Source organism: Chenopodium album, chromosome 9 (genome assembly GCF_948465745.1).
Source record: "Chenopodium album chromosome 9, dcCheAlbu1.1, whole genome shotgun sequence".
NCBI lineage: Eukaryota > Viridiplantae > Streptophyta > Magnoliopsida > Caryophyllales > Amaranthaceae > Chenopodium > Chenopodium album.
The window spans coordinates 70,897,497-70,925,414 of record NC_137842.1 but is presented as its reverse complement, the minus strand read 5'-3'; the positions used below and the strand labels follow the sequence as shown (position 1 = coordinate 70,925,414).

General features: G+C 33.2%; 5 protein-coding genes across 6 annotated transcripts; 3 read left to right on the top strand and 2 right to left on the bottom strand.

Moving 5' to 3' along the window:
- The first annotated feature begins 337 nt into the window (after nucleotides 1-337).
- LOC145559127 (lysine histidine transporter-like 8) lies at nucleotides 338-6,948 on the top strand. Of its 2 annotated transcripts, none has more exons than XM_081620548.1 (5): nucleotides 338-597; nucleotides 5,164-5,297; nucleotides 5,457-5,896; nucleotides 6,177-6,308; nucleotides 6,404-6,948. In XM_081620548.1, exons 1-5 carry the CDS (start codon nucleotides 353-355, stop codon nucleotides 6,890-6,892), a joined length of 1,440 nt encoding a protein of 479 aa, XP_081476674.1. In that variant the 5' UTR covers nucleotides 338-352; the 3' UTR covers nucleotides 6,893-6,948. The 2 variants fall into 2 exon arrangements, with proteins under 2 accessions (XP_081476674.1, XP_081476673.1); XM_081620547.1 differs by lacking the exon at nucleotides 338-597 and adding an exon at nucleotides 3,253-4,030.
- A 293-nt stretch (nucleotides 6,949-7,241) lies between these two features.
- Nucleotides 7,242-8,356, top strand: LOC145559128 (dehydrin DHN1-like). The gene is made up of 2 exons (XM_081620549.1): nucleotides 7,242-7,667; nucleotides 7,767-8,356. The coding sequence occupies exons 1-2, from the start codon at nucleotides 7,515-7,517 to the stop codon at nucleotides 8,187-8,189; spliced, it is 576 nt and encodes a 191-aa protein (XP_081476675.1). The 5' UTR covers nucleotides 7,242-7,514; the 3' UTR covers nucleotides 8,190-8,356.
- Nucleotides 8,357-8,606: 250 nt separating this feature from the next.
- LOC145560439 (uncharacterized) lies at nucleotides 8,607-12,703 on the bottom strand. The gene is made up of 3 exons (XM_081621693.1): nucleotides 12,063-12,703; nucleotides 10,844-11,029; nucleotides 8,607-9,920 (listed from the first exon to the last, which is right to left on the bottom strand). Exons 1-3 carry the CDS (start codon nucleotides 12,543-12,545, stop codon nucleotides 9,618-9,620), a joined length of 972 nt encoding a protein of 323 aa, XP_081477819.1. The 5' UTR covers nucleotides 12,546-12,703; the 3' UTR covers nucleotides 8,607-9,617.
- A 4,526-nt stretch (nucleotides 12,704-17,229) lies between these two features.
- On the top strand, nucleotides 17,230-22,904 carry LOC145560438 (L-ascorbate oxidase homolog). The gene is made up of 8 exons (XM_081621692.1): nucleotides 17,230-17,682; nucleotides 17,967-18,076; nucleotides 20,416-20,686; nucleotides 20,956-21,058; nucleotides 21,157-21,502; nucleotides 21,640-22,005; nucleotides 22,212-22,290; nucleotides 22,373-22,904. The coding sequence occupies exons 1-8, from the start codon at nucleotides 17,545-17,547 to the stop codon at nucleotides 22,565-22,567; spliced, it is 1,608 nt and encodes a 535-aa protein (XP_081477818.1). The 5' UTR covers nucleotides 17,230-17,544; the 3' UTR covers nucleotides 22,568-22,904.
- Nucleotides 22,905-23,457: 553 nt separating this feature from the next.
- Nucleotides 23,458-27,266, bottom strand: LOC145559124 (uncharacterized). Its single transcript, XM_081620546.1, has 3 exons — nucleotides 26,572-27,266; nucleotides 25,476-25,595; nucleotides 23,458-23,844 (listed from the first exon to the last, which is right to left on the bottom strand). Exons 1-3 carry the CDS (start codon nucleotides 27,130-27,132, stop codon nucleotides 23,833-23,835), a joined length of 693 nt encoding a protein of 230 aa, XP_081476672.1. The 5' UTR covers nucleotides 27,133-27,266; the 3' UTR covers nucleotides 23,458-23,832.
- Nucleotides 27,267-27,918: the final 652 nt, after the last annotated feature.

The window sequence follows — 27,918 nt, the reverse complement described above, 5'->3', positions numbered from 1 at the left end:
TTCCACTAAACTTCTGTTCATAAAACCTGGTCTTTTCATCTATTTATGGAAACCCCTTTTTTTTAGCAATAACACAATACCTCCATTTTGTACTCCGTATATTTGTTTGAGATAGGCGTCCTTAATACATACAAGTACATCTCTATGTTACTATTGTGTGAGAATGTGACATCATAAAATAAATAGAAGGCTCTAGTTTCCATTTTTATATATGTAACACATGTGAATTAGAATTAATGAGTCAATTGATTTTGACAGCTAATTATAAGCTAGCTAAGTATTTACTTCTATAAATACATTCATTTGGTATGCAAAACAAAGGAAACTAAATCAAACATATTAGCAAAAAAAAATGAGTACTAGTAATAGAATTATTCCAATTCATAGATTGGAAGAATTCCAAAATAATGGTGATTTCAATTCCGAAAACAACAATTTATCAATGGAATTTGAAGAGGATAGTAATCCAATTGAGGCATGGCTTCCTATCACAGAATCGAGGAATGGTAACATATGGTCGTGTGTGTTCCATTTAGTATCATCAGGACTTGGAATGCAAGCTCTTATGCTCCCCGTTGCTTTTGCTACTCTTGGATGGTATGATTTATTTCCCCTTCTCATAAGTTTGTCATCGTCTAGAATTTATTGTCACGTTTGTAGACTAATTTAAAGTAACTGTGAATATCACAACTAATTTGATACGTATACATGCAATTAATTTATTTTCCCATTTCACTAATTTGTTGCTTAATTAATTGTGAACCATAAACACATTATTCATTTTTTCTTACAAAGAAATACTCCTTAGAGCACCCACAATGGGGTATATGATCCTCATCCTTTTTATGTTTTTTGTGAAGTTAGAGGATGAGGATTGTTGTAGAACCTTTTAAGAGGATCCTCAATTAAAGAGGATGATGGTGGATCCTCTATAGATGGAGGATGAAGGTGCATTGGCTCAAGAGCCAAGTTTTGGGTGGAATTGTGGGGTGGGTGACACGTGAGGAGAGATAAGGGATTTTTTTTTTATAAAAAAAAACATAAACATGCACCTATAATTATTTGACACTTGGCAATGCTATTTTTGTAAAAAGTAGGAGAGAAAAGAGGAGGATGAGAAAGAGGATCTTTAATTGATGTGGGGAAAATAGAAGATGAAAAATAGTTAAAAGGATGAAGTTAGTGGAAAGTTGGGTATATGAAAGAGAAAATAAGGTGTCAAAACAAGAAGAAAAGATAGAGTATATTAGAGGATGAGGATTGGGATGTTATTGCCCATGCTCTTAGTCCTTAACAATGTACGGAGTATTATGCTTGTACAACCGTACTACGGAATAGAAGCAATTTCATTGGTCATTTACTCTTTTTATTTTTTTTTCTTTTTTTCTTTTTTTTATTTGTAGATCTAAATGAGTACTTCGTAAAAAAAAAGAAAAGAAATACGTAACATTTGTTGTACTATACGTCTGTACTACTCTCTCTATATACTATTATATTGGTATTTGTAATACTGTATGTATTATATATTGCTCCGTATAAAAAATTGTTCAACTAAGTTCTCATACGTTGAAATTCAGTTCAGTTCAGCTCCTAATTTCCTTCTCTTATAAAATATTCATTTCAGTTCAGTTCAGCTCTTAATTTCCTTCTCTTATAAAATATTCATTTCAGTTTAGTTTAGTTTAGTTTAGGGCCTGTTCCGATTGACTGAACTCAGCTGAACTGAACTGAACTGAACTGAGCTGAACTGAACTGAACTGAACTTATTAATTAGTGATTTTTAACTACGAATTAGTGATCTTTGATTATTTATTACTATACATATGTGTATATACAAATGTACATATTATTAATAATAATATTATTGTTATTATTATTATTATTATTATTAATTATTATTATTATTATTATTATTATTATTATTATTATTATTATTTATTGATTATTATTATTATTATTATTATTATTATTATTATTATTATTATTATTATTATTATTATTATTATTATTATTATTGTTATTGTTATTATTATTATTATTTATTGATGATTATTATTATTATTTATTACTTATTTATTATTATTATTATTGTTATTATTATTATTATTATTATTGTTGTTGTTGTTGTTGTTGTTGTTGTTGTTGTTGTTGTTGTTGTTGTTGTTGTTGTTGTTGTCGTCGTCGTTGTAATAAGAGCTTAAAAGAATGAAATTTGGCTTTATATCATTAGCAATATCATTAGACGTAAATTAAGAGCTAATCTGAACTGAACTGAACTGAATTGAATTTCAACGGAAGAGAACATGCCCTTAGTTTAGCTGAGTTCAATCAATGAGAACAAGCCCTAATTAATTCTTCTAATAATGCAACTTAACACTTGTTGTCTTCTGACTCATAATTCCATAATTAAAAATTCAAAGCACATTGTTTTCTATTTTTGTACTCCAAATAATGACTACCGACGTATCAAAGAAATCATGACTTAATAAGTCCTAGCGTCACCATGGTTACATCATTCAAATCATCATCATCACCAGAAGGCCAGGTTCCAAGAATAAAGAAATTATTACTTATTTGTTAGGTTCTATTTTACTTGACTTATTTCATCTACCACACTTATCAACACGTAATTCCAACATTAATGTCTTAAAATCTTGATGAGTAAAAATTAGATATTGGTATACTATTTACTTAGATATTTTTTTAAAAAAAAGTGATGCTAAAGTTATGTTTTATCTTATATATAAATCACAAAAGACAGTTAAATAAGTGAAAGTGAATAGTGCAAAAGTCACAATAATTAAAGTATAAAACGGCAAAGAAAATATAAATTAATAAAAAGAAAAATGAACAAAATTGATGCTAAAATTTCCCACCACATACTTTCATCGAATCAAGTTGGCATTTTTAGTTTGTCACTATTAATAGAACAAGATATCCTAAAATGACATTAATTAATAGTATCAAGCTATCAACTAGAAAATTTAATTACCACTTTCATTTATTTATTTATTTATTTATTCTACTTTAAGATATGATTTTAAGAGTGTATATATATTAAGAGAATATAATGATTTTTTTAGAGAATATGATAGGTTTTTTTTTTTTTTTTTTTTTTTTTCAATTCATTCATTTCAAAACACACTTAAAATTAGTCAAATTTTATGAGTATGAAAGAGAATAATTATTTATAGTGGACGAGATTGGCAAGCCCCATGAATAAATGAGAATATGGCCCTTTATTAAAAGGATGGACGGACCATGTAAATTCGTCTACTATCAACAAGTTTTGGTTTAGTGAAAAGGTTTACATTTCACGACCATGAAAGTGTGAAATCAAAACTTAAGTCGTGTTGACTTATAAAAAGCTTAAACCTTTTTACTAATAAAAAAATATAAAAATAATAATAATAATATATTTATTTATTTATTTATTTTAAAAAAAGGGGACAATGTAGGTCCGTCAAATATTGGTTATTAGTCTATCAGCAACCTTATATTTCGGCATACTACCATAAATCCATTATATAAAGCAACCATGCCAACCAAGAAAGAAGATATAAAAAAAAAAAAAAATAGGAAGAATTTTCCTCTAAAATAAACAAATACTAGTAAAATATTAAGAAAAAACAATGGAAATTCCAAAATGGCATACAACATTAGAGCAACTAATGCAAGAAGAAATAGAAAGAGATAGACAAAGTGTAAAGTCGTCGTCAAGGTCAATAGATATTTTTCCTATCTCCATAATTAATTATGAGAGTAGTAGTAGGAGCATTAGGATTAATCCCGTGGAAGACGACGACGAACTCGATTTCGATGATCATAATAGGTTACATGACAACATAGTTTTCGTGTCGGGAAGAAAGGAATTGGTAGGAGAAGTAAGTAAAAATCCGGAAGCAGAAGCATGGCTTCCTATAACAGAATCAAGAAATGGAAATTTGTGTTTTTGCATCTTTCATTTGCTTTCTTCTGGCCTTGGACTTCAGTCTCTTGCTCTTCCTGTGGCTTTTACTACTCTTGGATGGTAATTACTAACTTTATATACTTCATTTTCTTTTTCTTTACCAAAATTACGAGTATGAAAAATATTTGTCTGAAATAAGTCGAAATAAGTTGAGCATAAGCATAGCATAACATTGTACTCAATTACTCATATATAGTTGGTTGTGTTTTTGCATCATTGCATGTTACACAAATTATGGCTTGAAATGGGCATGCAATTTGATGGTATATGGTGTGTACCATCACCTAATTAGATCCGTCCTAACATAATAATTACTACCTTTGTTTTATAGTATTTGTAACGGATAGACATTTTTTACTCACACTTTATATCAAATCGTTAAAATAATATAAAATAGAGGTATTATTTTTTTTAAAAAAATAATAGAGGAATAATCGTCTCTTGGAATTGTTTCTACTGGGTTAGATACGAGTCTTTTCGTTTGCTTTACACTTTTTCATTGAAATATTAGTTATTTGATGGTTAGTGGCTGATTAAATATATTCCTAAAGTTTAAGCATTAGAAACATCCCTAACTTTACTTTTAATTTAAGTCTATTATTATGGGTATGGAATTTTGATCGATTAAACATTGAAAAACAAATTAAGCTTTTTGACACATTCAATTTCAGAGATACTATTTATAAATGCGTAAACAGTACAAGTTCATGGTATTTGGAATTTGGTTTCCTGTTTGACAAGAGCAGAGAAATCCTCGCCTGTTACCGTGTTACGATCTATTGAGTTATAACTTGCCTTTGGTTTACATTAATATTTGACCCAAAGTCAACCATAGTTTCCTCAATAGAATTACATGCACTTTTACCAGCGACCAAATTTATTGATCCATGCACATATTTCTACGGTTCTACCCTTACCAAATTAATGCAATGAAGTCATCCAATGAGTATGTCACATGAAAAAACCAAATGCCTGTAAATAAAAAATTTATATATCCAGGCAGTCAAAGTAAACGTAAGCGTAATTAATAGAGTATCTAAATCGATCATGGGTTTCAACCAATAATTTAAGATTTTGGTTGAAATAATCCTTTAATATGGTATCGGAGCAAGTGTGACACAAGATCAATAGTTCGAATCTTATAAGAGAAATTATTTTTTTTGACAATTTTTTCTAAATTAATTTGTCTTCAGGGCTTGGGGAATCACATGGTTGTCAATTGCATTCATATGGCAACTTTACACCATATGGCTTCTTACCCAACTGCATGAATCCCCCTCCGGCTTTCGCTATAGCCGATACCTCCAATTGGCTATGGCCGCATTTGGTTAGTCCATTCCTCATTTCCCCGTTTTCATATTCCCTCCGTCTTTAAATAATATACCACATTTCTATTTTATATCGTAATAGTATAAAGTAATAGTTGATATGATGGAGAGTAATTTATAACTAAATTTTGTTTTTATTATTTTGTATGTGAATGAAGGTCCTAAGCTGGGGAAATTGCTAGCTCTATTACCAGTAATGTACCTGTCAGGAGGAACATGTGTAACACTTCTTATAACTGGTGGTGGCACAATGCAACATTTATATCATATATTATGTGAAAATGACAATATTTGTCATGCAAAATCACTAACTACTGTAGAATGGTACATGGTATTCATATGTTTGGCCATTGTTATAGCCCAACTTCCTAACTTGAACTCAGTGGCTTGGGTGTCACTAGTTAGCGCGATTTCAGCTGTAGTTTACTGCACTATTATCTGGATTATGTCTATCAGCAATGGTAGACCTTCAGGAACAAAATACAGCCTTTCTGCAAGGGGTTCGGAATCGGAAATGAAATCATTTACAAATGTTCTCTCTGCTCTTGGGATTATTGCCTTTTCTTTCAGAGGTCATAATCTTGTGCTTGAGATACAGGTATGAATTGTGAGCAATATGTCCTGGTTTTTATGTTTCAATAATATTAATGTTACAGTTTCTTAGACTCACTACTTCATTAGTCATGTGTCCTTAAATAATAGGACACGTATTTCTATTAAAATATATATATATATATATACTTTACAAGTCCGTATTATACTTATTATCTATCTAACTTCCATTAAGTCAATATGCATACTTTATATTACTCCGTACTTCCACTATAATAAACTCACGATGAAGTTTACAAATTAATGTAACGATTGTGATGTTTCAGGGAACACTTCCACCAAGTTTAAAAGATCCAACCCACAAAATAATGTGGAAAGGAGTGAAAATAACATATGCATTGATAGCATTGTGTCTTTTTCCCTTAGCAATTGGTGGATATTGGGCATATGGAACCTTGGTAATTAACTATGCACTTGTTAACTTTACTAAAAATTTAAATTTTCTCAAAAAAAAGAAAAAAAACAATGTTTTAATAGCATATTTGTATTTCAGATGCCAAATACAGGGATGTTGAAAGCATTTGCACAATTTCATGGAAATCACAGCTCAAGGTTGAAGCTAGCCATAATATACTTCTTCCTCATCATAAACAGCTTGTGTTCATTTCAAGTTTACGCGATGCCAGTTTTTGACAACTTTGAGTTACGCTATGTGAGCATACAGAAAAAGCCCTGCACCTGGTGGATAAGAGCAGGGTTAAGGGTATTTTTCGGAGGGCTGGTTTTTTTCATAGCAGTTGCTGTTCCTTTCTTGCCCGTCCTAGCACCACTAATCGGAGGGATTGCACTGCCAGTTACCTTTGCCTACCCGTGTTTCATGTGGATTATTATCAAGAAACCAAGTAAATTCAGCACAATGTGGTTTCTTAACTTGGTTCTAGGCAGTTTAGGCATTCTGTTAAGCGTATTATTAATCGTTGCAGCTATATATAATCTTGTAACCAAGGGCCTTTCTGCCAATTTTTTCCATCCTAAACCATAATAGTCAAAGAGAAATTGTAACATACATTTAACTTTGATTAAAATTTTCTATCAAAATCTTTTCATAGTTGAATGATGTAGTACTGTATTATATAGAACTTAGTACTGAAAGTATTATAAACAAGAAAGATCTAGGAACTTGAAGCATTGTATCCTCCTTTCAAGGTCATTTTTACATACCCAGTATGTCCTGTATTCTCAATCTCAAGGCCACACCAAATCAGCAGCAGGCACATGGGTTAACTTAATACGCTGCAGACTCGCCAAACCGACCATTCAAGCTTAACTTTGGTCGATGGACCGACATTTTAGCAGATTCATCCCCTCTCACAAAACATCAGGCAAACAATGCAAAAAAATATTCACTACTTGGATTTTGCACAAAAATAAATGCAGAAATTTTAATTACTTAATTTGTAAGATCAAGTGCCAAGCTAAGTAGTTTAACTTGTCATCAGGTGATCCTCTTCTTCTATAAAAGGCCAACCAATTACAAAGTATAATCACCAACAAAAAAAATTACATTCATCTCAAAAGGAAAAATCCCAAGTATAATCTCTATTACAACTACATAATAAGCTTAGAATAATTTTGTTTCGGGTTTATTATTACCAACCAGCAGTATGTCAGACCAATTTGAAAATGAGACCACTGAGGTCAATGCTAAGGATCGCGGTCTCTTTGATTGCTTTAAAAAGAAGGAAGAGAACCCAAAAGAGAAGGTAGACAAGGCAGAGGAAGAAAAGGTCTATCTAAACAGTAGCAGCTCTAGCTCGGTAAGAACTTTACTATGTTGGAAATAAATTTTCATTATGCAAAGATTCATTTTAACAGAATGATCTAACTGTTCTTATTTGTAACATGGAATCTTATAGTCGGAGGAAGAAGTGGAGGAAGATGGAGTGAAAATAAAGAGGAAGAAGAAGAAGAAGGGCCTAACAGACAAGATCAAGGAAAAGCTACCAGGTCACAAAGATGAAGCTGCTGCCATTCCAGTAAGTGATTACGATAACCATCATCAGCCTACAACTGTAACTGCAGAGGCAACACACCCGGAGGAAAAGAAGGGTTTTCTTGAAATGATCAAAGAGAAGTTGCCGGGGCATCACAAGGATGACGCTGTTGCAGCTGCACCAGCTTCTGCGGCTCCTCAACCTCCAGTTGTGGCTCACTGTGGGTCTGATGGGCAATGTGGGGGGTCACATGAAGCCCAGGAGAAGAAAGGATTCTTAGAGAAGATCAAAGATAAGCTTCCCGGTGGACATAAGGATAGCGAAGAAGTCAAGAAAGACCATTAGTTGATCATCCTCTTGGTACTTTGCTGGTACTAATGTATTATTGTTATGTCCTAGTGTCAGTTAAGTGTTAAGCTTTAGTATTCTGCAATTTCAATATTATCCCAGCTTTGTGTAATTTGGTTTCACTGTTTTATATCGTTAGGTCTTTCTTTTGAATTCCAGCTTCAGCCATTGTATTTTCCCCTTGCAAACCCTGTATTCTCTGAGTTTTTCAATGCTTGAGATTATGATTTTACTTATTTCCATTTTCTAAGGTGTGTATAAAATTTGGCAAAAACTCTCACATCAAACATCAAATAACCTGATGCACCGTGTTGTATCTTTAAGAATCAGATATGAGTGGACTCTTAGACACTTATTTTGGACCAAAAACATACGTAGTAATGTAGTATGATGCACTTCATATTATGAAATGTTCTAAAACATGCAGAACGCAATTTTGCCAACAACACAAAATTTGGAGGTTCTGATGCTAGAATTTCCATGTCCATAAGAGAAACTTGGGGAAGAGGCGGTCTACCAGGTCCTGTAGTAACCAAACCTAAATAAACTCCTAGGAAAACATTTAACCACTTAAAGGTACTACAACAAATTTGATTGAAGAAAAGGAATTCCCACCTTAGTAATAGTAGCAGAATCTGAATAATTTAGCTCATTTAAAAATAGACCGGTTTGTTGAGCTTTGAAATTATGTAGCAACCATTGGATTCCAAAAGCAGGTCTCTGAGGCTCTGGAACAAAACAGAATGAGATTGAAGACGAGTCTGATCGTTCAAATCCATGGTTTCCTCCAAAACCTTATAAACAAAGCAATTGTTCAGCCAGTATGGACTGCATGACTGCTACTCAAATCTTTTTTCTTAGGAGGGGCAACAACCTGATGTTCCCTTTCTATACTTTGAGAGTGGCAGATCTGGACACGGCTAGGACAGGCCGTGGCCAACTTATCAGTCCCATTTTGGCCTGGGGCATCAGTCATCAAGCCTGGCTGCCATTGAGCCAACCCAAACCCGAAAAAATGAACTGGCCAAATCAGGTAGAAAACAAAACCAGCCAAAAAATTCTGCTCAAATAAGGCCAGGCCATACTGAAAACTCTACTTGCATAAGAAGTATACTGATGCTCATCTACAAAAAGATGCAACTAAAAAATCTCAAGGATCCAATGATCCAAATACTCAATCCAATAACATATGCTTTCAGCAATGTCATATAATTCCTTGAAAACAAAGCTTTGTTTAAGTACAATCCCAAAACCAACAACAAAAAAAAGTTAGTATATACTTTCTCTTCCTAAGCTACAAACCAAATGATCAGCAAACTTTGAGCTTAGTTAATCATATAAATGATGGCTTTTGCCAACATTAAATCTAGTCTTAATTCCTGATCTGCTGTTAATGTTTTCATAACTATAGGCTCGAACTAACATTCACTCATCGAAAACACAGGAATGTAACAGATTCTTGGGTTTGCCAAGACGGGTGCTATCTAACGTGACAGGGCATCTGATATGCTTATAGAACTTGGACTTAACCAGTCTCCCTAGAATGTAAGCCCTTGATCGCAGAGTAAATGTTAAATTCAACCCGACATTCACTTTTTTGTCATGCAAGTTGTTACCTTTCATTGCATCGGATACAACTGACATTCCGCCATAGAGAGGGATCTGATGTCCATGCACAACTGTAGTTATGTTGGAATGACTCTTCCTTTTCTGGTAGAACTTCTTCATCTAAAAAATTCATATTCAGTTTAGCATCAATTCAACAACTAAACAAAAGCAAGTCAAGAATACCTCCCACAACATCAATCCGAAATTAAATTAATCACAAAAGTATATTGTTCCAAGGAAATCAACATAGATGTATCACCATTAGGCCTTCTTAAATTTTTTCCTTGGGAAGTATACTAAAATTTTATCAATACTCAATTTCCCATTTACAAGGGCATACACTATAAAAATGATAGTATTACCTCGAAACACATAAATATAGACTCAATCTTCAAGGTTTGTCTAAGAATATGAAGGATGTTCACATGTATATTATTTAATACATCCTCATCAAAAATCAGCCTTCCTTAGCTGTGAAACTTAAGTTACAACTATGGACGATTTTACAGTAGTCGTTTGAAAAATGACTATCGTATTATAAACTTTATAATCATGAAAACATTATGGTAGTCATATTTCAAATGACTACTGTAAAATTTTCATACAACTATGGAAACAAAACCGGTGCAATTTCGAAATTTTTTTACACTACTGAAGAAGTCCAAGGTCACAGTCTCACAGCTAATAGTGAAGAAGCTTGCTTCAAAATTGAAGAAACATGCAACCATACCCAATTACTCATAACTAAGCCATCACATTAAACATGACATTGACATATATCTATACAACACAAGGCCCTAGTATTTGTCACGTATACCTATACAATTAGACTATTAAATTGCAATTAATTCCTTAACCCTATGGATCACAAAAGTCAAACAATAAGCCAACAAGCATATTTAGGAAATAATGCTTATGCATAGGGCAACTAATCAATACATTCAAACATGTGATAAAGATACTAGAATACTTGGTATGTTCATAACAACGCAATGGCTAATATGTTAGTCACCTAACGAGTACCCGTGAATGAGGACAAATACCTGACCAGAAGCAACTTTGAGTTGATAGTAGTAGAGTTCAAAAGGGGTGGAAGTGACGTGGACTCCAAAAAATGTGGCGGGATTCTTGTAAGAAATCCTGACCGTCGAATTAAGAGACAGCATATCTGTCGGAACTCCTGTGCCGTCCATTCCTGCTTGTATTGTGTAATCCAGGAACACCATGTTCTACATTATTTCAAACAGAATTAATAAATAATTCATTAGTCTTCAAATTTTGAGTATTTTACCAAAAAAACATTCTTTCAAAAAATGATTTTTAAAAAATGTTTCCGTTTAATCCATGACATGAGCATGTGGGAAAAAGAGTCAAACCCATGAGGTCATGTGGTGGGCCTAATAAGTGCGAGTTCTCATAGGACGAGACACCGAGTTAACTCAGTGAACTCGAACCTAAAAAAAAGAACTCGGTTGTTATATTCTGACTAAAACAAATTAAAAGAGCCCAACTTTAAACGAAAGTGATCAGTGTCCTGCAACTGGTGGGTGCTAGTGTGCTACTACGTCTGTAACCTCCTTTAAAGCTATGAAATTATATGCGGAAATGACTAGTTTAACCCTCAATAATCCTTCCAAACAAAATCATCACAATAGCTCACGAGTTGACTCAGTGAGTCTCACATGTTTGACTTAGTCAACCCCCTCGTCATACTAACCAAAAAATATGGAAAAAAAAAAAAAAGAAAATTAATTCAAATTCCCAAGGTTTCACTTTTCAGAACTACCCATGCTCCTACGATAGACTTTAGGTATCTTGCCAATGTCACATTTAATTCATCCATTTTTGCAGTAGTTCCATTTCATATTATAACTTCCGCAACAAAGGAATATTTGGTAGTTGATAGTCTTGATACATTTTTATTTATTTCGCTATGTATGAAAATTTTAATTGATACATTTTATAATGAAATGTGATTTTATTAGAATCATTTCACACGTACTCACTGATTTTTTATAAAAAGATACAATAATTTACGTGTGATTCATTAAATCAAAACCAAAAAGAGAAATATTCAACTAAATAATGAGAAGTACATTCAATATGTACAAGACCCATTGTAATTTGCAAATTAAAATAACTTATTAGAACCCAAACATTAGGTTAATGAAACCACCGAGTTGACTCAGTGAGTCATCCGAGTCAAAATCAAGAAAACAGGGGATATGCAGAAACAGAGGAAACTTAGAAAGAAAGACTGACCTTGACGAGAATATGAGGGTGAAAAGACTTAGCAGCCCCCCAAAGAATCAAAGAAAACACACTAAACAACCCAATAAACGAAACCATAAAACACCCCACATAAAACCTCCAACTGGGCCCACCATCCTCCTCATCTTCCTCCTCCTCACAATCTCTCTCCTCATCGCCGGCGCCGCCGTAATCCAACCGGAGTCCGCCGTAAATCCGGCGCCACCCACTTCCGGCACGGCGGTGATAATGCTGTTTAAGGGAAGTAGAAGAGAACAGTCTAGAAGTAGAAGATTCTCGAGAATGGTGAATTGGAGAACAATGGTAGTTTCTTGTAGGAGAAGTAGGTGGGCTTAGTGTTGCGTAAGATAGTTTGTCGAGGTCTTGTTGTGAATAAGATGGACTTTCAACGTAGTAGACTGCTCTTCTTGAGGGTGATCTTGGTGGGCTTACTGTTGCCATGCTTGTTACATCTGAATCTGTTTTCGCATGCATTTTTTTAGAAATTATTTGGTGGGTTTTTGTTTGATAATTGTTGAAGATGATGCAAGAATGAAGGAAAATGGAAGAGAGGATTATAAATGTAAGAGAGAGAAGTGTGTTTTAAGTGTTCCTAGATATAGGATGGTATTTGGGGGAACGATTATGGATGGTTTAATGCCTCTGCTACAATCTGCTTTTTATGTTATTATTTTTATTATTATATTATTAATTACTCGTATTATTTTACCCCTCTGTCTCAAATTACTTGCTTTTTACTTGTTTATGATTTTATGCAAGTAAAATGAGTAAATGAAAAAAATGAGCAAGAGAGTTTGGAACTTAACTCGAGAAAAATAAAAAGGTTTCTATAAATGTAGATAGGACTAGAGGTGTCAAAACCCCGTTTGACCTGACTCAATTTGAAACTGATTTGAAAAATATTTGATTTACATTTGGATCCGTATTAACTATTGACACATTAATTTAACATGACTCAAGTTTAAAAAGAGACCTGACTCAATCTTATCGAACATGATTCGAATATTTAAATCGACACCTTTAGATAGGATAAGTAAATTTGGTATTTTGGAGAAAAAAGAGACTATAGTAAAATAGGATGGATGATTAGGTGAATTGGACAATAGGAATTGAAGAGGGTGATTGGAGAGGGTAAATGGGGTGTTGTGATCAGAGTTCTTCTTTTATGTTAACAGTGTCTGCTGGAATTTAGTACTCCCTCCGTCCCTAAATTACATTCCTCCTTTCTATTTTTGGTATTTCAAAATTACATTCCTCCTTTCTATTTTTGGTAAGTTTTTTTTAGTAAATCAACTCTCTTTTTCTGTTTTATATTTAATGCTTTCTCACTCATACTTACCTAATCTCACTCATAATCTTTGTGCCAAATTACAATGAATATGATTGGTTAAAAATTTTCAATTAGGAGCATGTGATTGGTCCTTTTTTTTTTGCAAAGGATTGATGACATGTCATGAGTAATAACTAATATATCTTTGTACTTCTCATTGCATTATCTAATCATTGTTATTTGTCTTATTCTTCCCTCCTTAATTCCCGTGTAAATTTCCAAAGAGGAATGTAATTTAGGGACGGAGGGAGTAGCAGTTTTGGTTAAATGGTTTGGTGTTTGTTTGTATGTATGTAAATTTTGGTTTGATTGTTTTGGTTGTTGCTTATTTTTGGCATTCTACGCGCTTTGTTTCTTACTAGTAGTAGTTAGTTTCCCTGTAAAACTAATGTCCGTGACAAATGACATTAACTAAACAAATAAAAAACAATAAAAATGCAAAATCTTGAGAGCTGATTTGATGTTTTGATATCTTTAGTTACTGATTTGAGATCAATTCATTTGTTAAATATGAACTTTAATTCATACTTTAATTATATGGATCATGGAAATATGGAATCAAAGAATAATCTTCAATTTGAAGGAATTGTAGGTACCTAGAGATTATAAACTTATGTATAGTTCTAACTTAATAATGGATGTGATTTTGGATAGGATTTTGTACAGCAACAAACAGCTTTCTGTTTCCTTCTTCAAAATTTCAAATACATAGGTTCTTTTTATTTGCAAAATTAATCTCCGTGATAAATAATTTCATTCATTACGTATTGATTTTACTTAAAATCACTATTTCAAATAGCAGTTTACACTGTCTTACACATTCATCACGAAGATAAACTTGTATGTTCTCATTTTAGGCTAGCTACTTAGCTAGTAGTGATTCAATATTCATTAATGTATGAAAGCAATTTTGCATAAAAGTTTAATAGGCTAGCTCTTGACAGTCTGGCACCATCTTTCTGATAAGCCTGGACCAAAAACTTGAATGCTGTGGCCCGTGGATCAGGTGTGTTGGTGGACCACTGATAAGTAGTTTATTGGGGTTTGGGTTTCTGAGTTTGATGTACACTACTCATACTGGGCCCTATTAGTTTTGGGGGCCCAAATCGTACGGATTGAAGTCCTTCTTATATTAAGTTGGATTTGAGTGAGTATATATTGTACATAACAGTCCAAGTAAGTATCAGCAACTTTTGCTTTGATTTGGAGAGCAAAGAGAATTATTTATTGTCATAAATAAATGCAACAATTGTACGTGCATTACCGTTAGGCCCTTTGGGCTTTAATAGAATTTTGACATTAAGTTTAGGCCCAGGATAGTTATATATACAGAGTACAATATACGAAGTACATATCATCATCGATTTTCTTCGACAAACTACGTACCAAACAAAGGTGGCGAAGTGGTCAGGGAAGAGCCAATAGCTGGTTCCTACAGGCGTCTGTACGGTGCAACGTACAGTCGTTTTGTAGGAAATAACATAATATATAAAAGTAATGAACATATAGTTATAGTGAAAAGAACATACTAAAATGTAATGAAAATATACCTAGAGTAAAAATAACATACTATCAAAATGTAATAAACATATACGTAGAGTGAAAAGAACATATTTGCACCAAAAAAATAAATGAAAAGAACATATGTTTACGTTCATTGATTAGTCAGTGTAATGTACTTTATTTGCAACCTAATGTTCATTGCCTAATGTGAAATGTTTATTGAATTTTGTCTTCAAATTAGGGTGGTTATATATAGATAAAGTTTATTATATAATATTTTCATGTTCTTTATTAATATTACAGATGTTCTTTAGATATGAAAAAAAAATATATAAAATTGAATGTTCATTACAAAACAACTATATGTTCTTTACAAAATAACTGTATGCTCTTTACAAAATAGTTACATGTTCTTTTTGCGTTTTTTGGCTGTACCAAGCAAGGTACAGCCGCCTGTACCTTAAAATTTTCAGGGAAGAGCACCCTTCCTTGACACAGGCAACAGAATGTGCACTTTATACGAAGTAGAGCTGTTAAATTGGGTGTGCAAGTGAGAATCAGTTGAATCATAAGGAACATTGAAATAAGTTCAGTTCAGCTCGATAAATATGAACATGTCTTATATCCTAACCATCCCCCACTCCTTGATCCTAAAATATCAAATTCTATTTACTTTTGCTTGGATCAAAAAAATGAAAATTTGACTTGGGCGGGCCTATCTCGATTGGATAGACTTGCCGTCAAGATCCCTTCGAAGATCAAAATCCCCAAAAAAATCACTTAGAATAATTAAATACGAGAATTTGCAAATAGTTCCAATTTTATCAAATGTCTCCGAAGAGACGAGAATTATTTGCTAATAGTTTATGAGCATGTCTATCAATAAGTTAATTAATTCATGAACTAATGTAGATTTTAGAACATTACAATTAAAAGGGAATGAGAGAAATACGTACTATGCACCTTATAACAAAAATAAATTAAATATAATGATCAAACAATCCTAATTACAATCCTAATTACAATACTTTGAGCATATATATATCTATACCTTAGGATTAATAACAAAGATGATTAAATATAACGCGTTAATAATAAGACGAATAATCAAAAGTTATAAGTGAGTGAAGTGATTTCCAGTGGAGTGGAGAGAATGAAATGATGAAAAAAATGGATAGGAAATGAGCTGGAAATTAATAAAAAGCAAAATAGACGCACATGAATACCGGGTATTACGACAATAATCACGGAAGCCCATTTAATTTACCAAACAATTAGAGGCTGACCGACCCACTTCACTACAGCCTCACTCTACACGGTTCCGCCCACAAAATTTACTCCATTTCTCCCATTTATTTTACTCATACTAAACAATTCTATACCTTTTTTTTTTTTTTTTTTTTTTTTTTTTACCCGATCAAATCTTACACAGGTCAATCTAATTCAGATTAGCAAGCAAGATATCTTAAGAAGGGAAAAAAGTTGGGAGAGTCCCGACTCCCAAAGTGCCCATTGTTGAGTAATACCACTAGACTAATTATTACTTGAGACATCTATCTGGTTGATGGATTCGGGTTGACAAACAATACCCTATTTACAACTACGAGTACAGTTTTATCCCACAACCTTGTGAAAAACAAGGTCTACCTGGTCTAACCTGTTTAGACGTTTGTTTTTCATAATCAATGCCACAAATGATTTCATGAGTACATAATTATAATTTATAAACCTTGTTATATTGAACTTTAACTTATTTTTCAAAGAAAATAAACAAACTATAGGAGTACCAAAGTAGGGTCTGTTTACTTCAACTTAATTTCAGCTCAATCCAGTTCAGTTCAGCACCAATCAATTCAATTCAGTTCAGCTCCTAATTTCTTTCTCTCATAAAATATTCATTTTAGCTCTATTCAGTTCAATTCAGTTCAACTCCACTACAATCAGTTCAGTAAATGTGAACAGACACGTACTCCATATTACATTTTGAGTGATTTATTACTTCGTATTATTATGATGGAACTGCTAGCTAAATTATCTACATTAGTAATTTAATCAGTCATTTAATCTATTCTCATAAAACACGTCTTATAATAAATATATATACAAAGTATGAATTTTCGACAATACTTTTGGTAAATGTATAGATTTTTTTTTTTTATTATTATTATTATTAAAGATATAATTGAGTAATTGACTACATAGTTCATTTCATTTTCTTTTGATATATTGAATAATAATATACTCTTGTATACACACACATGTATACACACACATATACACTACATAGAAATAATAAATAAAATACAACTAAAACCCTCTTTCGGTTACCCGCCCTACCATACTACTCATCTCCATTTAAAAGCCCTTCAATTCATTCTGTTTCCCATACCCCTAACCCAAAACTACATACACTACTACTATTATTATTATTATTATTATTATTATTATTATTATTATTATTATTATTATTATTATTTTCTTTACACCTAAGGAAATAAAAATAAAACCACACCACAACCCATTAATTTTATTATGTTATAAATTTATAATATAAAGTTTCATGAAACATACATTCAATTCATACACAACACAAATTAAACACCATTATTTTTGTAACAACATATAGTAGTAAATAACAATATGTCTCAAAATAATTGTTTGCTTTCCTGCATTGCTTTGATTTCTCTCTTATACTTTGCTGCTGCTGATAGTCCTTATAGGTTCTTCGACTGGCATGTCACCTATGGCCATGTCTATCCTCTTGGGGTTCGACAACGGGTTCGTTCATCTCTTCCTTCCCTTTGGCCTCCACCTCTTAGCTGTTTTTAAAAACCCAAGTCAAGGGATTTTTGCAAAACTCTTTCTTAAATTTTCTACTGCTTTAATTCTCAATTATCAATTAGTGTTGTTTTTAAGGGTGTGAATGTTAGAAAAATAACGTACATTATGATATTATTGAAAGTAAAGATGAATTTTTTAATTAGATAATTTGTTGAGATTTAAACTTTCATAATCTGTTAATTTATTTATTTGATGATGATTTGGTTGATTAAAAAATGCAGGGGATACTAATCAACAAGCAATTCCCAGGTCCAGATATAATTTCAGTGACAAATGATAATCTTATTATCAACGTATTTAATCACTTGGATGAGCCCTTTCTCATTTCTTGGTTTGTTATTCTCTCTCTCGAATTTTTATTTAATTTGTCAAACCAGATTAATAATAATTTTATTATATTAGTGAAATTATAGTATGCTTCATACTAGCCAAAAAAATGTACGTGTATTGGTATATGTTATAATAAGGGTGCAATTTAATTGGCCTAGCTAACATGCCGTAATATAACATCTAATAACTCAATTTAAAAGGCGTGATTTTTTTAGTTGTTTGATCAAATAGTACCACTAAAAAGTTGTTGAACCAAGTTTACATCTTGTAGGGAATTTTAAGGGGGCAAGCAATTCATATTGTTTGAAATGGTTAAATCAAGCTCTATTGTAGTTTGTTCTTGGTCACGTAAATTTGAAGAAATTAATTCAAAAAATTCTCAATTCAATGTAACTAGTTTTGGACATTCGGTTTATATTTGAAGATATTAGTTTTAAAATTTTCAGTATGAGCCTGTTTTACAATACTTACATCTTTATTGTGAATTTGAATTTGGTGTTGAATTTAATTTTCATTTTTTTTAAAAAAAAAAAAAGTGAATTTCAGATCTAAATTATACTCATAATAATCACATATAGAGTTTAGGCATTCCTACATAATGGCATAAAACAATTTACTTAAGGTTATGATAATTGTTAGAAATATGAGATCTTAGAAATTAGGAAAAAAAATATCACTAATGATATTATTTACCAAATCAATCCTATTATCAATATGGAAATGTAATATATTTTCCTCATATCAAAGATATAATGTTTCTTTCTTAATAAATAAATACTTTATGCCAAAAAGTAACATTAATAATGTTAAACACCAATAATTAAAAGTAACTTTGTTATTCTTATGTGAGATGTTGAAATTTTGTCTATTAACCAATGTTTTAAAAAATTTGAACTTACTCCCTCTTGTTGACCAAAGAGGAAATCTAATTAAAGACAAAAGGAAATAATTAAAAGTAAGTCTTTAAATAAGTTAAGTACTCAATTTAGCTTTAAAATAAGGTCCTAGTTGTCCCCAACAAAATTTCCGTCAATGGAAAAAACGTGAGTGGTATAATCATGAGTGCACTCAACTTGCATAAAGCAAGGCAGCTAAGCTATACTATTTCTTTTTCATCTAAAAAGCAATTTAAAGGGTAAATATTATTATTGGAGACACATAAAGTTTATATGTAAAACTATATTGTTATATAAATTTATGAGTAATATTCAAGTAGTATTTATTGATATTGCTTTTTCCTCTATGTATTATTAGAGGTAGGTCGATATAAAGTAAATAGGTGGCACAATTATATCAAGCATGCAATATATAGTTTCTACACAATTCGTATATAGCTACTAATGCTAATGTGCAACGTATGATGATGTATAATTATTTTGCAAAATTAGATTGAAGAAAAAAAATTAGAGGTAAATTAAAAACGAAAAAATTGTTTTTTTGTAACCAATTAATCATCTAGGGTGAGAATAGTTTAGGCTGTTTATACTTCTTATTCAGGTTCATACTCAATTTTTAAGTGTAATTTTGTTTGGTTATCTTGTAATTAATTATTAAAGCTTTGCTAATAATTCTAAGTCAATGCTTACTCTAATTTAGTGTTGTTATAAGATTATTTTATACACTTAAAAGTTCATTCTTCATCTACACATAAGTTCATTCTTCATCTACACGTAACATGTGTAAGAGAATTTTTGTGATACCAGCTTGAACTATATCCATTTTATTTTAATTAAAACAAAAACTTAATACTCATATATTTAAAAGGAAATATCCCAATGACATTTTAGCTGAGAAAATATTAGCCTCCTCGTAAATTACATTGTAATATTATATGAACCTAAATATAATATGCAAAATAGAGAAAAATACTTAACTAGCAAAAAATAAAAATAAAAATAAAAATAAAAAATAAAAAATAAAAATAAAAAAATCATGATATGTGCATGAATATTATTTAAACGGTGCGTGCACGTCAAAAAAAATTGACAGTTTGAAACAAATTGCTTACCACCGCAAAGTTACTACAAACCTTAACCGCCAATCTTTATTATCAAGGAAGTTACTAGCTGAAACAAACTAGGTACGTGCAATCTCTGACTTCATGTATTAGCACAAAAGTCATGACTTCATGTAAATTAAACATTAATTAAATCAATTAACACAATTGTTAGTATGGTACAACCATACAAATATCCTTATTATTACGTTATTAACATCGATCCTATAGGAACATCTTTAATTCTTTATTATTGAATCGATCACATTATAAAGCTCATTCATAATATTCGATGGATTGAATGCACGAATATAAGTTATTTTTACGGACATTTGATGATGTAGGGATGGGATCCAACAAAGGAAGAATTCATTTGAAGATGGAGTGTATGGAACTACATGTCCAATTCCTCCAGGACAGAATTTTACCTACAAATTACAAGTAAAAGATCAAATTGGAAGTTACTTCTACTTCCCTTCTACAGCCTTTCACAAGGCTGCTGGTGGGTTTGGAGGAATTAGGGTTCTTAGCAGGCCTCTCATTCCTGTTCCCTTCCCTCCCCCTGCTGACGACTTTACTGTTCTCATCGGTGATTGGTACAAAACTAACCACAAGGTATATTTATGACTCTACCATTCTCGATTATTTCTAAACATTTTTGCTTTTATTATTAGACCTCAATCTACGTATACAATTTAGTAGCGTTAAATTATTTAATTTAAACTGTCGTGTTATTAGTAATTTAGTAGCGTTAAATTATTTAATTTAAGCTATCGTGTTATTAGTTCTAAATGATTGTTATAGCGACATTTCGACTCCCAATGTGGAGAAAGTTGCTTGGATACATCAATTTAGGGGTAGCTACTAATGTACTATGATTGCAGAAATTGAAGACAATTTTGGACAATGGAAAGAGGCTTCACTTCCCTGATGGGGTTCATATCAATGGTCGACGTGCAAACGATGCAGTTTTCACAGTCGAAAAGGGTACAAAATGTTAACCAAACTGATTAATATGTCTTCATGTGTTATTTTAGGAAATATATTTAATGCTTATGCGCAACCCTTTTTACAAAAATTGGCAGGTAAGACATACAGGTTTCGGATATCAAATGTTGGTCTGCAAAACACACTCAACATTAGATTTCAAGATCATAAGATGAAGCTAGTAGAAGTGGAGGGGACTCACACCATGCAACAACTCTATTCATCATTGGATATTCATGTTGGTCAATCTTACTCCGTCTTGGTCACAGCAGATCAGGAGGTCAAAGACTACTACATCGCGGTATCAACCAGGTTCAATGATGTGATCCATACAACCACCGGGATCCTCCACTATCAAGGCTCCAACCACGCTGTATCCGGCCCTCCTCCTGGTGGACCCACCACCGAAATCGGTTGGTCCCTTGCACAAGCACGTACAATAAGGTAGTATAAACTAATGCATATCATTCTCATCTACAGAGTATTTTAGTACTATGTAGTACGTACTTATAAACTTGGAATTTCTCTATTTTCTTTGATCTAGTCATGAACTAATATATATGAAATCCTATGATTACTAGGACTAACCTAACAGCAAGTGGACCGAGGCCGAATCCACAAGGATCCTACCATTATGGAGAAATCCCATTGAGCAGAACAATCAGGCTAATGAGCTCTGCAGCTCAAGTGAATGGAAAACAAAGATATGCTGTCAATAGTGTTTCTTTTGTTCCAGCAGATACTCCCCTTAAGCTAGCAGACTACTTCAACATTCAAGGCGTGTTTCGTGTCGATAGCATACCTGATCACCCTACGGGAAAAAAAATGTACCTTGACACAGGAGTGATGGGCGCTGACTACAGAACATTTATAGAGATTGTATTTGAGAACAAAGAGAACATTGTTCAAACTTGGCACCTTGATGGCTACAACTTCTTCGTCGTTGGGTAAGCAAGTTTTTAAACCACCATTAACAAGTCTTTTTAAACAAATCAGGCTAAAAATGGCAACTTACAACAAACAAAATTTTAACAGTTTTCTTGACTAGTATGTTATACATTTGCTCATTAGTAATAATTCATACCTTCTGTTTATGTATTTGAACCTCTTCTAACCTTGCCTGTGGTGACTCATATTGTTGAATGTATGGCAGGATGGATGGCGGAAAATGGTCAGCAGAGAAGCGCGGACAGTACAACCTACATGATGCAATATCGCGTTGCACAGTACAGGTAAGACAGTTAATGCCATTAAGTTAAACAAACACAATTCACCTTTGGGCATTTTTTAATGGTCCATTTTACTCTCTTGTAGGTATATCCAAGATCCTGGACCGCGGTGTATTTATCATTGGACAATGTTGGCATGTGGAATGTAAGGACTCAATTCTGGGCACGACAATACCTCGGAGAACAATTTTATTTGAGAGTTTATACGCCTACGCGTTCACTCAGGGACGAATACCAGATACCTGATAACGCCCTTCTCTGTGGTAGGGCTAGCAAGTGATCTGTTGTACTTGCCATGGAGATAAATTCATTGTGCATGATCTACCAGACAAGGGGCAAGAAGCGTGAATTGACCCCTTCTTGGGGTCTTAATTCTTTAAGTAACTCAAGGATTGAATTTGTTTTTAAGAAAAAATGGTAAACAACTTGAATGCCAAGTTAATGAATGTGTTGTATTTATTCTTCTATTTCATTGCTCTTGAAACTTCAATCTGATCTTACAATTCTTCCTAAAGTCCGTTTGTTTAGCGGTTATAAATTATGGAAATTGTAATAAATTTAAGTGTAATTTTGTAAGGAACTTCATGGTTATTAGTCTCATCACCATGTCAACAGAACTCCATCTTCAAACCTTTGTATTTTTTTCATAAATCTCCATATTAGATCTAATTATAGACTAGCACTACCCTGGGTATTGGCATGAGAATTTCTTCACAAACTTTGTATGATCACTATCTTTAGTCCTTACCACATACCAAATGAGGTGTTAAGTTTTGTTCAACATGTTCGAGAGTACACGGACAATGATTAATCCAAACCTGCTCCACCCCAAAGGGCAATAATCTAGCTAAATGATGAGCTATAATATTACTGTCACGTTTTACATGAGTCCCCAAAGATGTTAACTTAGCTTTAGCTTCTTTTCATACTTCGTATATATCTGGCCATGTACTCTGTTAATGTACATTTATTTTTCTTATATTTTGATGTTGAAATCTATATCATTTGAGTTACTTTTTTGTTCAAATGAAAAAGTAACTTAATGATAAATCATTAGTTACTTTAAACTTCTTTGTATATTCTTTATGACTACGTAAACAATTTTGAATTTCATTCCTGTTCGAGTTAGTACAGTTAGTTATAATCAGTCCGCAATGCAAGAACCGGGCCTAAAAGTAAGATCTTGAATGATCTTCACACTTTCATAGAAGTTTGAGCATCAAATTTGGCATTCACATTATAAAAGCCTCAAATGTCAACACTCTAGCTATGGTACACAGTAGAAGATTAAGTTAACAGCCTGATCCAATCATGAAACACAGTGTAACTACGACAAAATGAGGGGAGAGGGGGGTTCCAAAGAGGAGGAAGCTTTATTACTACAGGCACACCATATGCACACAGATTCTTGGAGAGCCTTGAAAGAAATGATCAGATTTGCATCTAGTAGTCAAGGAATAGATTACTCATACAGAGAATGTGCCGCAGTTATTGATAGTGTTCAATGCCAGTGTAATTCCACAGTTACAGCCTCCTTATCACACATCATTCTTCAACCTGTTCAGGACACAGAATTTGACATAGTCAGCAACAAAATATACAGGCATATGTAAGATGTCGAGTTTGCAACTTTGCAACAATGGTGCAAGTAGCTAAATAAAGTTTTTTGTAACCAAAAACAGAAAAACCAAATATTAAGTTTTGTGCTAATAATTTTTTATTGCAGTTACACACAATTGGTAACAATACCTAGTTCAGGCTAGCTGCTAGCTCTGCTTTTCAAGTATCCTGCATTTTCCCCCAATTCATGCCTTGTACAGCTTGAGCTTCTATTTTACCATCTACATAGAGCGAACCCTAAGGCAATCATCCTGCATCTTCACCCACTTAAAACACTCCCTACCCATCAAACGCAAACTGTCATTTTGCCTCTCACTTACACTATGTTTAGATAGAGAGAAATGGAGGGAAAGGAAGAGGAGAAAAGGAAGGATGCATCATTCTTAATTTTTAAATCTGAGGGAAGGGGAAGGATCCATTTTCCTTCTCCCTCCCCTCACCTCCCTTTTCCTTCCCCTCCCTTTCCCTTCAGTATTGTTATCCAAACATAGTGTTATAAAACAGCCCCCTGAGTCCAAACCTAGAACTCCTAAAAGGGAGAAATATTCAGCCAGTCACAAAAGGGGCAACCTCATAACCTCCCAACTTACACTTCAAGCTTCAGAATCAATGACCATGTATCACTTACACCATGTCATGGAATCTGTATCAATTGCATGAAGATAACCCCATCCCCAAAGACCCTAATCTACAGAATAGAACTTTACGAATATATTTTAACACTATTGAGTGAACACTACTTTAGCATCAAACAAGTCACAAATATGTAGGATGTGAAAAAGATAATCACAAAGATCAAGGGATGCATAACATTCATCAAATACAGCCCCAGAAACAGATTTTAAATCAGTATAACATAATCTTCCAGCAAAACTACAGAATTGCTTCCTCATGACCGAAATACTGGATGACCATAAACTAGACTAATAATTCCAATAACACAGTGGCTTGGTACATGCATAATAAATTAACAATGCATCAGTAGACAGTAGTACTACTTTTAAGCTTTAAGGCATCTTAATTCTCCCTTACTGAATTTTGATTTTTAACGAGCATATACATGTGCCTTCAAATACAGAGTATCTCAGTGCTGCATATGGCTTCAAAGAAAGAAAAAACAATTCATAATCCCATCAAGTTATATTTTCATAGATCTCTGACAAAAAATTTCACCCACACTACTCTTCTGTCTTCAAATAAATTACACTTCTAAGAAGATTCAATACCATAAGTGAAATATTTATAGCATCAGCATCAAAAGAGTACACTACACATGCAGTACCACATCCAAACAGGTTAACTACTCCAAATACTAGTAGCTCAAAGTAGCAAACTTGCAAATACTACTATATCAATCAATCAAAGCCTTAATCCCATAAGTGGGGTCGACTACATGAACCAAAAGTGATTATTCTGTATAGTCATCCACAAAAATCTTCCTCCTCCATCCCTTACGATCAAATACTAGAAGCTCAAAGCAGCAAACTTGCAAATACTACAGTACTATACAAGTAACAAAAACATAGAAGATAATTCTACAGAGGTAAACTAATGACATAATTGCTTACTCTGTTGAGAGGGTTGTCAGGAGATTTCTTCCACAGTTTCCATATCATTTCCTTATACTGAGTGTGTGTCAGACCTGGTTTGTCAGCCTTCAGCCTTGGTAATTCAGCTTCTTCAAAAGCCTATGAAGTCATGAACACATACAGCCTTCAGAAAATAAACATACACATTTAATAAAATAGAAAAAGACTTGACAAACAAAAGAATAACACTGAGAATGAAGCACTCAGCGCTAAACCACAACCAAACACAAGTTGTAGGAGCTTTTGATAAAGTAGCAATCGGCTAACAAATATATACCAAATACATGTATACAACCATCTAGTCAAACTAGCTAACCGCTAATTGTCAAACAAGGACTGTGACTAGAGGGCTCACAAAGAATATAAGATGAAGGTTTTGTGATAGGAACAAGAAATTGTGATAGGAACAAGAAAGAGCATCTCCTTCCAAAATACATGGGCAAGTAGGCAATGAAGTTACCAATCACAATTGTGTAATTACTTGGCATTCACCTAAAATGCACCCTCTATACAAATTATCACAATTAGCCCATCAAACTATTGAATACATGCACTTTATTTAACCATTCAAGCAGTTAATCATCCACCACTACAATCTTTTGTTACACCACCAATATAAACACACTCCCTTTGCTCTTAGTTGTCATACCCACCTTTTGTTTTACTCGTTTCTACTTCATTCTACATTAACAAACACAATATACCATCTTATGCCTCGTTGCCGCATAATTTATCCACATTCTTCTTACACACACCCACTTCCTACCCCCTTTTCCTTACACATGAACACACTCAATTTCTTAGTTTGCATTTCCCAATTAGTAGAACAAAAGGAAACAAGAGAGTACAGAGCATAACACAACCATCGTTAACAATGTCCCTGTAACATTGAAGTATCAATTCACCTGTGCTAAATCATAACAATCAATATCAACAGTATTCACCCAAAATCAACTAACACTAATAATTCCTGCAAAACCCTAAGCATAAGAATTAAACAGAACACTATAAATACTACGAGCATTAATTTAGGAATACACGACAAAATCACACGACGATCAGCATAATAAATTACCTTAAAAGAAGCTTTGAGTCTCTTCTCAGGATGCTTATCAACAGGCAAAGTATCAGCAACAGAAATCTGAGCAAGAGCTTCTTCAACAGTATGAGCCTCAATCAAATCACCTTCTCTATTCCTATTCTCAACCAACACAATCTTCTCATACTCATCTTCACCCGCCATTCTACTCTGCTTCTTCTTGGCCTCCTCCGCCTTCCGCCGCATCTCCTCCTCCTCTTTCTCCTTCCTCCGCCGCAACTCCGCCTCCGTCACCTTCGTCGGCGTCGCCCCCATAACCCTATTCGCCTTCTTATCAAGCTTCTTCAGGGACTTCTCAATTTCTTGCTCCTCTTGCTCGGCTAATCGGCGCGCCTCGGCTTTCTTAGCGGCGGCTTCGGCGCGTTTCTGCTCTTCTTCCTCGCGTTTCTTAGCGGCTCTGGATTTGGAGCCTTCGGCTTCGCGCCAGTACTGGTCTTCCTTTTGCTTGGCTTCTTGAGCCTTCTTCTCGGCTTCTGCGGCGGCTTTTCGAGCTTTGGCGTCCTCGGCTTTGCTGTTGACACCCATCTTCTTCGGCATCTTTGAAGGTTTGATTGATTGTGAAATTGGGATTCTGGGTTTTTTTTATTTTCTGGAGTTTGGATGAATTGATGAATGAATTTGGGGTTGAATTTGAGGAGAGAGAAAGCGGTTGAATTGAGTGGACAATTGTGTTCGCGTATGTTGTTGCGTACAAATGGTGAATTTTTTGGGCTTACGTTACCTTGTGTTTTTGCCAAAGGAGCTTTTGAGAATACTTGGCCCAATTCAAATACAGTCCTTGTCAAATTTAAAATAAAAAATAAATAAATAAATTTTGATCAATAGTATCTTTGATTATTAAGACGAATCTAACAATTACACACATGATTATATCTGATTTCATGTACAATATAATTTCACGGCTTGTGTGCGACATTAGAATTTTACTACTACGACATTAGAACAATGATATACTCGTGTATAACATTGTTCTTATTCTTCCAAAAAATAAACTTATTCTAGTCCTATATACAAGTAGCTATTTGTATACTAAAAGCAAACGTTTGGCACACAGTATCTAAATTGCAATTGTTAATGTTATTTGATTCAGTTTCAACATTCTGCAGCATATGATCTAAAGCCAGATTACCAGGTGAGATGTGTTCTTTTACAAAGCCAACATTGAATTATTTTGTGGGGTAAAATTAAAATGAATAATTGTACATAGCCTTATAATCTCTATATATATTATTAATGTTAAGTAGTTGTATGAAATTTAATTATTCCATAGATAATTTGTAATCTAGTCTTAAGCAGTTAAGCTCATTATTGGGCGCATTCAAC

Bases quoted from the DNA above. Each gene is read 5' to 3' on its own strand.
- LOC145559127 (XM_081620547.1), top strand. From the start codon at position 3,633: ATGGAAATTCCAAAATGGCATACAACATTAGAGCAACTAATGCAAGAA. The intron at 4,031-5,163 runs GTAATTACTAAC...ATTTGTCTTCAG, and splicing joins GCTTTTACTACTCTTGGATG to GGCTTGGGGAATCACATGGT. The intron at 5,897-6,176 runs GTATGAATTGTG...GTGATGTTTCAG, and splicing joins ATCTTGTGCTTGAGATACAG to GGAACACTTCCACCAAGTTT.
- LOC145559128 (XM_081620549.1), top strand. From the start codon at position 7,515: ATGTCAGACCAATTTGAAAATGAGACCACTGAGGTCAATGCTAAGGAT. The intron at 7,668-7,766 runs GTAAGAACTTTA...GGAATCTTATAG, and splicing joins ACAGTAGCAGCTCTAGCTCG to TCGGAGGAAGAAGTGGAGGA.
- LOC145560439 (XM_081621693.1), bottom strand. From the start codon at position 12,545: ATGCATGCGAAAACAGATTCAGATGTAACAAGCATGGCAACAGTAAGC. The intron at 11,030-12,062 runs GTCAGTCTTTCT...GAAATAATGTAG, and splicing joins ACCCTCATATTCTCGTCAAG to AACATGGTGTTCCTGGATTA. The intron at 9,921-10,843 runs GTATTTGTCCTC...TGAATTTTTTAG, and splicing joins TCAAAGTTGCTTCTGGTCAG to ATGAAGAAGTTCTACCAGAA.
- LOC145560438 (XM_081621692.1), top strand. From the start codon at position 17,545: ATGTCTCAAAATAATTGTTTGCTTTCCTGCATTGCTTTGATTTCTCTC. The intron at 21,503-21,639 runs GTAGTATAAACT...TATGATTACTAG, and splicing joins GCACAAGCACGTACAATAAG to GACTAACCTAACAGCAAGTG. The intron at 22,006-22,211 runs GTAAGCAAGTTT...AATGTATGGCAG, and splicing joins TACAACTTCTTCGTCGTTGG to GATGGATGGCGGAAAATGGT.
- LOC145559124 (XM_081620546.1), bottom strand. From the start codon at position 27,132: ATGCCGAAGAAGATGGGTGTCAACAGCAAAGCCGAGGACGCCAAAGCT. The intron at 25,596-26,571 runs GTAATTTATTAT...ATGACTTCATAG, and splicing joins GACTCAAAGCTTCTTTTAAG to GCTTTTGAAGAAGCTGAATT.